This window comes from Colias philodice, chromosome 17 (assembly GCF_061535455.1).
Source record: "Colias philodice isolate Cphi_HAF_F1 chromosome 17, ilColPhil1 Martin Lab GWU primary, whole genome shotgun sequence".
Classification (NCBI taxonomy): Eukaryota; Metazoa; Arthropoda; class Insecta; order Lepidoptera; family Pieridae; genus Colias; species Colias philodice.
Window position 1 is genome coordinate 6,012,015 of NC_143102.1, and position 13,821 is coordinate 6,025,835.

Here is a 13,821-nt window from a genome sequence, read left to right on the forward strand (position 1 = left end):
ATAATATATTAAATTTTTGCAAATTTTGCAATTTGTTGCAAAAATTTATGAACTAGTAAGAAAATTGTGTTAATTCTATGCGCTGCCTAGTGTTTGGACGAAGGAAAAATCAAAAAGATTTGAGTTAAAACTAGGTAGTTGTTAAGTAGATGGTAGTTGCCAGTTAGTCTATGTTATGGCAATCCTTCATTTCAATCAGATTTATTCTGAGATTGATTATTGTTAATATATCATTTTTGTCATTGATCTATTACAATATAGAAAACTTTCAGGGAAGGGTAATGAAACAACGATATTAATTTAGTAACTATTCATATATTTCAATAGTATCTCTTATAATTATAACTATATTCTCTTACGCTCCGCGCTCGAAATATTTGGTTTAAGTCTAAGAGAAGAATCAACAGTTAGCTCTTAATCAACATATAATCATAATCAACAGTCGAACAAAATCCAAAGGATTACATTTAATATTTAAACTAAATGTAAACTTAGACTTACGTTACGTGCTCAACTATAATCTTTAAGAATACTGATTCATCTCTATTATTTTAAGTGCTACGGAACTCTATGCTATGTAGTTGGGAATGTTAACTTTGGTATAAAATATTAATTATAAACAACAAAACATAATCAAACTCAAAGACACTCGAAACTATACTTAATGTCAAGCATAAATTAAGAAATACTGATTACTTAGTATAGTCTTAGACCAGTTAAAATATATTTACAAAACCAGCTGGAAAACTGGGTGATTTAGTTACAAGCTCAGTAGAAAAAGATCAAGTAAGATAGGTCATTAATTATTTTTCAATATCACGACTACGGATCAAATAAATGTTTTGATATAGACATAATATTTTACCTTCGGAATGGTTTTATTAAATATAAGTCTCTCATTGTAAACGATAAACCACAGTCGTGGTACAGAAAAATGATAATTTGTACAGAAATAAAATCAATATTAATTCTTATAAAGAAAAAAATACCTCTTCAAAGCTTACACTAGAAAGAACACGTAAATTGCACGGAATTATTAACAAAAGTTATACAAATGTAAAAATACGATAAATATGGAAATACATACTGGGATCTACAAAAAAATAGAAAACTCTTATATTAATTAATATACTATACGATCTATTGATTTTATATAATAATAATATGATTCTAACGAACTTATATATTATAGGCTACAAAGAGAAGGCTTCCGTAGGTACCGTTTGTCTAAACTTCTTCCAAACATTGACTACTAAATGTTAATAAACGAATAAATTACATTTATTCTACGCTTTCTAATAAAATTATTAAATGTACTTCTAGTACAAAATAGCGATGACATCCAAAAACAGTTTGTATAATGTAGACAATATGAATTAATAGTTTGAGAAACAGAATTACAGAATATATCAGCTAGAAGTTACGTATTTGAACAAGTTAAAACAGTAAATATGAAATTTCCGTAATTTTTTCTAAACATTGAAAGCTTTTAGATCTTTAAGCTTAAAAGGTCTATAATTACCTACTAGAACATCGAAATTTAAGAAACAATTACCATTAATAAAAATCAAATACGTATAAAATTTGTGTTTTAAGCATTTCAACTATTTTAAACGTGGACATAATGAATTTCTTTCTATAAGATTAAAGGATATCAAAATTTTACTACAAAAGCATACATATTTGTAGAATCAACATATAAAAAGGTTTTTTTTTTACTATATCTATATAGAAATTCGTTTCTTGCGCTATGTACATAGCACTTGCCAGTATTGGCAAATAATTTTAAATATTTGAAAAATATTTGTCGAATGTTACGTATGTATATAATATTGTGATACATATAATTTGCTAATTATAGTATAATATAGAAATATTGCACTATTCTACTATCATTAGGCCAGCTTGGCGCAGGAAGTATTATGCGCAGACATTTAAATATTTTAAAATTTGTACGAATGTAATCAACAATCAAATCAATCTTCCTTTGAGATTACTAATGGAAATTCGTATTTATAAGAATCATTACTGAATAAGTAAGAATCGATAGCAGTATGCATGCGAAAATCGACTTAATAGCGTAGATGATAATGATTAGATTCCTTTGCTTATGATTTAAGCTGTGGAGTCATGTGTGGAAGGGTTCGGTATGATCGTGGATTGTTCTCGAAGTCTTCTGTCTTTGGCGGCGGCTGCTAGTTCAGCCTGCAATGTGATGACTTTTTCTCGTAAACACTTGATTTCGTTTTGCCAGTTCTGAAAAATAAATTGAAGTGGTTAGTGAATGTGACACAAGATGGCGTTGTACTTAAATCATAATTTTCATATGCATTATTGTTACCGGGAAACTGACCAAAATTATGATTTCTATGGTTTTAGAATACTTTGTTATAGCCTTTTCAATAGCTTAGAAATTCATAGTCAGTTTCAAAGTTACTAAATTATATTTAACATATTACAATATTTATATACTTACAATATTTTGTTTCAAGAGATCCAGTTTATCATTTTTCAGGCGGCAGACCTCTTGTCGCAATTGTTCGGCATCTTTTGGCGGCAAAACTTGTTCTCGATTGTTCGCTGCACCCACTTCGGCTGAGGACATCGATTCTAATCCCGTGTCACTGTCTACGTATACTGCACCTATGGAAAAAGATGATAATTAGAATAGGAATAATTATAGTAAAATTACACATGTGTATTATTATTTTATTGTAGGATTTGTTTTACTTATTATTATATCATATTATAAAAAATAAATATATACTTTGATGATGTACCATAAAAATATGAAGACAAGAATAAAACTCACAGTCAACAATAATTGAGTGTTAAAGAAAACATTTGGACAAAAATATTCCAGCGTATAAGTACATTTATTCTATTAAAAAATTTCAGGTGAAGTATAAGGTTTTTCTATTTGAGAATTTAAAAACAAGCAGGGCATGGTCTTTCATACCTTTATTCTTACATCGAACTAACTACGCACAGAACAACTATTCTACTAAAATAATATGTGCAACTACCTTCACTATGAACATATAGTGCAGGGGATATTAATAACAAATCTGTTAACAGGACTAACCTGTTACATTTTTACCACAAATCAACCAGTCCTTGTCATCTAATTGCAGAAAGAATTCATTATGAAAATCTATGAATTTGCTAATGTTACATGTTTTATGTAAAAAATATGATGACACTATTCATAGAGTATAGGAGACCTAATGGAAAGAAACAATCTTTGTCCTATGATGATATAATGCGTGTAGTATGACATAATTTACTGCATTTTCTATGTAATCAAATTATATCATTGATGTAAAGTTATATGTATGTGTAAAATTAAAGTTTTTAATGTTTGAATAACAATTTAATAATACATTTAAATATACACAACATATTCTACGTATACAACTACCAAAAAGAATGTAGATGGACATACAAAGTATGATTTCTATATTAATTTCTCGATAACCTTATAAATTAGAATATAGTAAGATTATTAATGTCATTTAACTACAAAAATAATAGTGTTAATCCCTATTCATCAGTTAGAAACTAACTATGTGTCAAGTATTCATTTTTGTATTAGAATCTAGTCCTTGTCATTTTGAAATAAAGGCTATTATATCAAGAGATGCACACCACATAACGACATTTCATGTCCGCTCGCATTAATTCTATTATGTTGCCGCCGATACTTAGTGCTTGTGAAGTGCGGACACGAAAGCGCGTTTAATTTTTAATTAATAAATTACGCAGACATTTAAAATGCAATATCATGCATAATCAAAGTCGAGATTGTTTTATCTTTCAAATTTTCATCTAACGGATGAAAATTTTGTTAAAATATTATCTTTTGCTATGTACTAATAGAAGGGCTTAGGTTTGGAATGCGTGTACCTGTGTGTATGCGTTTGTGTTCGCGTATCGTTTCGTGTACATGCGTATATTATATACGCGCGTATATGTTTGTAATTTTTATGAGAATCTGTATGTGTATGCAAAATGCATGTTTTGTAAGTGTGAGCGCGTAGCGCAGTGGGAGCATATAAATTATACATAGTACATATGCTTGTGTATGGGTGTGTGTACGTGTATGTGTATAGTACTCACCCAACGGATCAAGATCAACAGAATTCAAGCTAGAATCATCGCTATGGTCGTGTAAGGGCGCGCGTGGGTTGGCAGCCCGTGACGTCACGTCGGGGCTGGACTCGCCCGAGCCCGAGCCGCCCGCCGACCGGACGGATACCGCGCTCGCTGATGATGACGGGATCGACGTTTTTGATCGACCGCTCTGGAAGAATTGGTAGTTTGTGTAAAGATGTGATGATATTTGATTGATACTTTATTGAGTTTACATTAAAGTGATATCTTTTATTTGGTAGTTTGTGTAAAGTTTTGAAAGCATTTCGATAATACTTGATTGAGAGTACATTAATATATCTTTTATGAAGATAATAAGTGAGTAAATTTTAATTGATTGTTATATTTTTACCTGATTGTTGGTTTAATTTGCCCACCTAAAAATGTTGTATTTAGATTGTGGTAGGTATTCTTTTTTTCTCTTGTGCAAATATGGGATAGAAGCTAAAAGATCACCTTTTAGTCATGTTATATATCCCGATATTCCCAAAAACCCTTCGGAAGTAGACGTTATTTAAAAGCTTCTAGACAATTCGTAGAATGTATACTTACATTAGGGGTGGGCGTCTCATGTGGTGTGATTTTCTTATTGGCGGCATTCTTACTATCATTTGAAAGATTCGTGTCTACACTTGGTGATCTGTAAAGAAGACATATTCTGGTACATTCTATGATTCAATAATATAATAATCTCATAATTATTATCGATAATATTATATTGCAACATTTGCGTGATACTTGTATACGCTTTGTATTAATGTATTAATATAAACGAGAAAGTGCAATTACATAAACCTATATCATCGATAACATGATTTGCACGTATTTATTACACAATGTATTAACATACCTGACTTTCGAGATAATCGCTTTCTTGACTGTGCCTATAAACTTTGCCCCGGGTCCCTCTTGTTTAGGCGTGCCTTCTGGTTGCGGTGATACAGCGCCCGCTTCACACCTCGACCCCGTACCAAGGAATTCTACAGTTTTCTTTTTCAACTTTTCAGCTAACGTTTGTAGCAACGATGTGCGTGTTCGCGACTTTAATTCGGCGAATTTCTCCGCTTTGTAGCACGCGTTCTCGGCGTTGATCAACTTGGTGAGGAGGAAGTCTTTGAACTCGCGCCCTTTGCGGAATATCGGCGGCTGCGGGAGAGTCGGCCCGAAGAATGGTACGTCCCTACGTGCTGTGACGGCCACTTTGTACCTGCGGCAGAAATTTTAGATGAGAATACAAATAAATGGTAGCAGGTAATTTACAATTAACTTTTCCAAAGAAAAACATCGATAGGTTTCGAATTTAAACTAAATCATTTGTATAATACTTGTTAAACTTAAATTAACAACAAAATTGAATCTAATGGTGTACTAATCAAATATTTAAATAGAAAAATCGCACTCCCATGATAAATCGGATATAAAGGAAGTTTGCACTAACGCCATTATATAATAATGTTAGACACTTAAAGTGCTAGTTGCCAAGGATATTATTTTGCATTTAAATTACCCAGAGGTACCATTCCCACTGGTCTATTTCCTCGCTTCTTAATGCAAATATAGCCATCGTTATTTGAAACTTTCACAAACTACTTCAAACAACTGACTAGCTTAAAGTGTGAATGGAAAAGAAATATTCATATTGTCCTTACCACTTTAATAAAATTAAGAGATTTTAAAGTGATTAAACTGATTATACAAATAATACAAATATTTTTTTAATTTTTACATAATAATTTAGCGTTCTAAAATAGATTCTACTATTTGTTATTTTCTTATAGGTACCTAATATTTTTAAAATTATATAATTTCAATATTACCTGGTCTCCCCTTCAGCGCTTTCAACAGGCGTAACAACTATAAAAGCGTGCAGGAAGTGAGAAGCAATCATATCTGGAGTGAATGGTGTTGCTCTCTCCTGAAAATTAAATAACAATAATAATTAGATTGAGCATAATTCATTAATTGCAAGGACAATTAATTTAATTTCTAATTCAAACGATGCGTCTTTTTAAGCCACATATAGTTTGCTATTTAAAATAAACACCCCCTTTTTACATCAGTACCATTACGATTACAAAAACAAAATTCACGATATCAAGAAAAAAATATTGTTTTTAAAATTTTTTGTAAAAAAATATGCGCTAAAACCGTTCCAAAGTATGTCAGTAACCCAATACCTGAAACACGATAGCGACAATGTCGTTGCCAACATGTCGCTTCCGCTGCAACTGTTGCGCGTCGCCAGCGGTGTGGGGCAACAGTGGCGCAACGTGGAACATGATCTCGCGGTCGGAGAAGCGCTCGTACACCGCTTCCGTGCCCGTGTGCCCGTTCATTATGTCCAGGCCTCCTCTGTAACCTGGAAGACGAGAACTTTCTAGAATAAAGAAAGAAGGCAGGCAATACAATAAGGTAGGTTACGTTGAATATTTTTTTTTAAAGTGAAAACTTCTTTAGCGGCGTTGAGCACTTTTTCTGTAATGGGTATAAAATCTTAAACTCGCGTCAGGACACGTGACTTGATCGAAAAAGGGTAAGACGGATGGATATCAAACATGCTCAACGTTAATAATCAAGTTTTCACTTCTGCCGGCACTCCCGGAGTGCAACCCGTCTTTTTTTATAGAATCCAGCTATTTCTTGGTAGACTACAAGTTCTTGATTGTGATTTGTTATCTGATGTTCGAATGGATAAATAATTTGAGGCTGTAGTTGCATTTGCTATATTGAGTGCTGACTATAGTTTTAGCTTATTTTCTTCAGAAGAATCTGGTAGGTATGCAAACTTATTGCAGCGTTGTTTACTACTAAAATTTATTAAACCTAAACAGATTCTCAGATAGAACTTCCATCAAAACTTCCCACGAACTTAAAACTTTGATATATATCTTGTCTCATACTCTCAACAACTTGCAAATTAAGACTTCCACTGACCTTTATGATCTCGTAGCTGGATCTTCTGGCCCAGCATTTCAAGGAATTCGTTAAAAACTGGCGACGTTTCGTTGTTCCCGAATAATTCTTCTTCCGTGGTCTGTCCATACTTCTGGTAAAGCACTCCAAACTTGAACGTGTTTACTAGGACATGTTCGTCGTATGCCGCGATAAGGGAAGATGCGTTTAGACACATTACTGGCGTGAAGTTGTTCACGTTGATTTGTTCGTTCAGCATTTTAGCCATTTTCAGAGGTGATTGCATGGTGCCGGGATCTGGAATTGTTAGGTCGATTACTTTAAAAGCCGGGCATGAAAGGTTGATTTTATTTACTATGTAACAAGAATAAGACACACATATTGTGTTGGATTATTGAATACATCAAGTAGTATAAAAATGCATTCTTAATTACATTTTAAGCTATCAGAAATATTAAGAGCCTTAGGGCAAATATTTGCAAGTACATACTGATTTCTACATGATTTTTAACGATGACTTGAAACATGAAACTTACTTGTAACAGGTATAAGTCCATGCATGGTTTCCGTGTGTAACCTCAGCAGTATCCTAGTGTGGTCCTGGCCTGCCATATGTTCGTTCTTTAGGGACATCACCACTGGGCCCAGGTTTGGGTCGAAGCCGACCAAGTTAATGTGTTCCTGTAACAAAACAACCTCTGTTAGGTGTACTTCGAAGACTTAAAATTTTTCTTTATATAACATGTCATAAACACGAAGTTAGAAGAAACTTGCATTTTATTTTAGAGCAATTATTTACGTAATATTCAATCAGTCTTCAATGTAATCAAATTTATTTCTTAATAATGTTTGTTTCAGAAGTTAACTTTAGCAAATTAATTATCGGCTTTAATCATCATACTGAGAAATAAATGGAACCTAACAATATTTGTTAGAGGTTACAGGAAAATAGCAGCGGATGTCGTATCGTATTAAATATTATTTACGGCTTATCAAAAATAGTGCATTATATTCATTATAATGTATTTAATTAATTATTAGTGATTCAATAAATATCATTAGGGACAAAGGATGCTGAAAACATTGTTGTTTCCTTAGTTTATTTTAGGTTTATGTATAAACAATGATTAAGACACCCTTTTAAAATATATGTGTATAGCACAGACTAATAATAATATACTACGTATACAACAGACGGTTCACTCCATACAAAAAAATATGCACTATGAATTTACGCAATTAAAGCGCCAGTGGGGAATAAACGTACTACATGTTCGATTATATCTCTTGGTATTTTGCTTTTAACACACTAGATGGCACGTTAAACACAGACTTGATGTTCTTTTCCTTCCAGAGCCACTAGATGGCACTAATGTAAATATATGTACACGTACCTTTTATTTTCAAGTCTTTGGCGTCACACTTGACAACTGTCAACTGTCAACATAATATTTTGTTATTTGTACCTACTCGGATTTTTAATTAGACATTAGACAAAGCTGACTCACAGAGTACCTACATTATTATGACTGGTATTTAGTTCAGTTCAGTGGGTCGACACTTAGAACATCGTTTTGATTAGGCTTCCATTATCAAGCAATTTTAAACTTCATTCAATTGACATAGAGTTCAAATTATTTTGTACTTTTCCAAGACCTAAGGTCAAGTCTGGCTTGCCAACATTTAGAAAAAATAAAAATATTTCTAATGTTGGCCTCTCCGATGTAATCATATAATAAAAGATTTAATATTTTAGTTTTAATTATTTATTATTATTTCTTCTTTTTTTTTAAACCTTATTTTTGTACATTTTAATTTTAAGCTAGTACATTAATAAATTATTTCTTTCTTTCTTCAATTTCTTGTCAATGGTTAAGACTTAAGCATAGACAACGTCTTGATGTTGATTTGTTGTTTGAAATTTGAATTCAAAATGGCGTTTTATTTTATTGTTTTGGTGGATGTTTACAAAGTTTGTTCTTCATAAATCGTAAATTTAGATAATTACTCAGTTAATGTACAGTACATTTTTTAATTTGTAATATTTCTGCCAAAAGTGAAAAAAGAAGAAAAAGTGTTATATTGTGTACCCAAACAATGTTAAAATCTTTGTGTGTAATAATTATTGTGATTTGTGACTAAATATTTGCAATATGTACCCAATGACTGTTCTATAAGGAAGATAAAACATAATAATTACATAACAATTTATGAGAAAACGTCTCTAACACGTCATGTTCTGGCTGTAGAATCAATTGGAGGAGATATTATTATGTCCAAAGAAAACAACGGCTTCTTCATATACAATTCCAATATGGCGATCCGAACGGCAACGATAAATGTATTGGTATCGAAATTTAGAACGAGATTTAATATAAATCCCGCAAAATATTTCAAGGAAAAGTATAAAATGTGAATCTAGTTATATTCACATAATATTTAAGCCGAATTCAGTCCTTTATGCCTAAATAAAGATATTCAGTAAAATTCAAATGGAATTATCCATTTTTGCTGATAATAGTGAGTTTTAATATTATATAAAAATGTTATTATATAATTAATATTAATAAACTTATTCATCTACATTGTTGTTTTGTGTACGTTGTTATGTGTACTATAAAATAATTTATTTCACACATTTCCATGCGATTTTAGGAATCACATACATTTCCTGGGAATTTTATACAATGACGGATTACATACATTTCCGTTAACATATACTTACAATGTTTATAATTATAATGATAAATAGGCAGAAAATAACGGTCTATATAATGTTATGTTATATTATAACCAGTAAATAAAATAAATATTTAATTAAAGTTTATGTGTAAACTGTAATTCGATACAAATGCAGGGTTAGAACAGGATTTTAAAATATGTCTCCGGTATAAATTGGAAACGAAAATTATTAATATTTGTCAAACTGGTTAAATGGTGGTGGAATGTTGTTCCAACACTTATGGCTCTTTCAATTTATGCGTTTCGTATCGGACCGCTAGTCGCTACAGTGCCGAAGCTGTGCGTTTGTCGTACGGCGCACGGCCGGTCGTTTGTTTTCATACAAAATGCACGGTGCGGCAACAGCGCGGCGTCCGTACCGCGAACGCTCGACAGCAGGACGGCAATCTACAGATCACCCATATTTGGCAATCTCGCTTCACCTAATGGCCTTGTCTGTTCAAGCCGAAATTAATTAATTACCTACTGCAAAAATTAAATAATTTAGATTACCTGGAAAAGACAAGGAAAATAAACTTTAAACAAGTGTTCGACCGATTATTACCAAGTAGGTAAATAAATTAATGACAAGACAAGGTAATTAATGCTAATAATTTCCTAAAGAAAACATTTTTTTCAAAATTTTCACATAATAGGTACTAGTACCTAACTAGACTCAAAAGTTTATGATAAGTCAATGAATGATAAATAGAATAGGTACTTATGTTTAAGTAAAATGAAGTAGTTTATTTTACAATAAATTAATCTTATAAATTACCAACTTTCATTCTACGGCTTCAACCGTGTGCCTTATTTAATCCCTGTTCCTACACCTTGAATCCTATTTATGCAACAAAATTGAGATGTCCTTTTTCAACGTAGGTATGTACCGTGTATGTATATCGAAATTTCCGTCAAAATCGGTTCAGACGCGTGCGGGAATACCTATTTTCTCGTGGTCCCACTATTTTCTATTTTGTCCTACTATGACGGAGTAACTTTCGTATTTATCTACAAAACAGAAATGATTTGATTGTTTGTTTGTTTGTATTGAATAGGATCCGAAACTACTGGATTGATTTGAAAAATTATTTCACCATTCGAAGCAAAAATTATACTTGTATACGTAGTATATTATTATTAGTCTGTGATTATACCTACCTGATGAACATAGGCTACTTTTTATAACGGGAAAATACTTCATTCTTATGGGAATCGATGTCGAAATATTTAATTTTAGGCGCATAAAGAAAAAAAAGCAAAGGATCATTCAAAACCTTTTCTACGGTTTAAATCTCAAAACTTTTTGGTTCATACTTCATATAAAGGTAAACGGCCGTGCCGCTTTTTTTTTGCTCGACTTGGCGGGGGCACTGCCGTGCCCCTAGATCTGATAGGATTATTTAGAAAATAAAACAAGATGACGTAGGTAGGTATTTAATTTTAGTTTCGATTTATTATCATTATGATGATTTCTTGATATTCTTAACGACGCGGTTGGCGCAGAGGTAAAGTAACTGCCTACTGTGCTGACGGTCCCGGGTTCGATCCCCGGTCAGGGCAAATATTTGTGTGATGAACTTGATTATTTGTTTTTGGGTCTGGGTGTTATCTATATATGTATTTATAAAATATTAAATTATATTTATCGTCGTCTAGTACCCACAACATAAGCCTTAATTGAGATTACTGTGGGACTAGGTCGATTTGTGTAATATTGTCCTTTAATATTTATTTATAATTTATATACTTATAATTAAATGTGACTAGAAATAATATACTTACTACGGTTTAAGTATAGGTTGTATTATGTATATTATTTTGTAATGAGATCTTGCAATCAAATATTCACACAATCTCGCAAGTTTTCCGACAATTCATTTTTCGTATGAAAACGATCAATACACTAGGTACCTACCTAATATAAGCCGCTACAGGAACGCAGTTAGTAATAATTAATAACGGCTTTAACCCATTTACAATATTTTTTATAGGTACTGCAAAGGCAATGAGGTTATGTCTCAGAGGAATAGATTAAAAACGTAGTATATTATTATTAGTCTGTGGTCTGTGATATTATTATTAGTCTGTGTTAAAAACGTGAAAAGTAACGTAAAAACGTCTGTAGTGCCATCTAGTATTCGTTTAGCATCGTCAAATCGGAGGAGAATAACTTGTTTATAGTAGTTTCATGAGATGGCGTTGTTTTGAATATAAACTTTTCTGTAAAATTAGTTGAAATCGAGTGAAAATTAAATTAAATAGGTAGGTTCCATTTACAAAAGTATGTAAAAAATTATAAAAAGCAATGAAATTGCAATTAAATCTAATTTTATTTTTTGCTGGTTAAAATGATACACTTAGCGGCATCTATTGGTAGACGGATGGCATTAATCGTCTTTTGTATGTAGTGAACCAGACATGGTGTATAGTGTATACCTTTATATTTGTGGCGTCAGCTAGTCTTGTATAATTCAAAGACAAACTTAGAATATTATAATATTATTCATCTTTTAGAACCTATAAATATCGCCTAAACATTTATATCAATAGAAAACAAGTATTACGCCTATTGGAATAATACTAGTAAAAGGAAGACAAGCCAAGTCACGATTCTAGACCATCTACGTAATCAGAGTGAATCAGAATTTGTTAAGAGATGATGTCATTTACCGTAATATTTATTACCTTCTAGTCATCCAATGAAGAATTGACCTATCACACCATTAGGGACAATAAATACAAGCGCGAATTATACGATAAATAGGTTACAGTCAGTACAAATATTGCCGTTGTTTCGACACGCCTGTCATAGTCGAGGACATGTTTTATCGCGCACAGCAATTATTTTAATTTTCGATAGTTCTGTATCGGTTTTGTGCCTCAATGTTATTGGGTATGGGTGAAATATTACTATTTTTACTATTGTTTAATGAAATGCAAATATAGACAAATGGTTTTAATATATTTGGTAATGTTTGTATTCATTATAACATACTTTGGAGGACATTCAGTTACGATAAGAAGTTCCCTCATCACTTCACTCCAAAGAAGTGGGAACCTTTACAAACCAATATTACATACATACATGCAAATAATAACGTTAACATTTGAAATACTCCGCTTATATTTGAAACCAAGCCATAATCTAAATCAGTATTCCAAGAAAGCGGCTTTACATTTCCCCTATTGTCTTCAGCCTACTGAACATCAGATGGCACGTACTTTTGTATCCTCCACTGACATTGAATGTATCTTTATTTAAAAGACATTTTCATTACTATCCCAAGAAGAAGCGCTTGGAAGCATCCATTTAGAGTCTGTACGCGAATTGCGGAGACGATAAAACATAATGTATACAGTCTTCAGCGTCTAATATTTCATGAAGTTAACGACATTTTTAAAGCGGACAAGGTTTATTGCCGCATAATACAATTGTCTTATTTCGTAGTGTTTAAGGTCAGATAAATGAACAAAGGCTTAATTGACATGGGAGTTAATGAAAATTCAAATCTAACTAACACAAAACACCATGGTCGAATGGCCTCATGGTGATTTGGTTACAAAACATATTATTTTAGTAATCTGGTGGAAGTAATAATTAAATTTAAAATTACATTGTACTGTACAAAATTATCATGGCATAAAAGTTTATCAATACTATATCAAAGTTAATGACTATAAATTCGATTAAACTAATGAGCTAATCATTAAGTATTGAAAACTTTTATTCTCATTTATTTAGCCATATATGAAGGACCATAAATTTTATTTAACCGAAATGAATAGCAAAACCTGTCCAAGGTATACCTTTCAAGAAAAATATAAAGGTTATGGTGGATTTATCGCTTATCAAAAACTATTATCATATCCCACATCCGATAGGGAATGAAGACTTTAAAAAAAGGAAACAGAACATCAACTGCAATATATTATAGAATCAGGATGATATAGTAATAGACTGGCAATAGTCTAATCATGATATCCATATTATAGCATAGACAGAACCCAAATAGGCATCGATAGTTCTAAGAA

General features: G+C 31.9%; 1 protein-coding gene across 4 annotated transcripts in view; it reads right to left on the reverse strand.

Annotated features, from left to right (window-relative positions):
• Positions 1 to 295: 295 nt before the first annotated feature.
• Positions 296 to 13,821, reverse strand: part of RapGAP1 (Rap GTPase activating protein 1) — a 223,922-nt gene continuing 210,396 nt past the window's right edge. For all 4 annotated transcript variants that reach the window (XM_089706131.1, XM_089706129.1, XM_089706132.1 and 1 more), the window contains 9 exons: positions 7,602 to 7,746; positions 7,087 to 7,362; positions 6,330 to 6,511; positions 5,970 to 6,067; positions 5,003 to 5,359; positions 4,705 to 4,792; positions 4,120 to 4,303; positions 2,477 to 2,643; positions 296 to 2,256 (listed from right to left, as the gene is read on the reverse strand). In XM_089706131.1, coding sequence (XP_089562257.1) covers positions 2,116 to 2,256; positions 2,477 to 2,643; positions 4,120 to 4,303; positions 4,705 to 4,792; positions 5,003 to 5,359; positions 5,970 to 6,067; positions 6,330 to 6,511; positions 7,087 to 7,362; positions 7,602 to 7,746 — 1,638 coding nt within the window. In that variant the 3' untranslated portion in view covers positions 296 to 2,115. The remainder of the gene's footprint in view (positions 2,257 to 2,476; positions 2,644 to 4,119; positions 4,304 to 4,704; positions 4,793 to 5,002; positions 5,360 to 5,969; positions 6,068 to 6,329; positions 6,512 to 7,086; positions 7,363 to 7,601; positions 7,747 to 13,821) is intronic.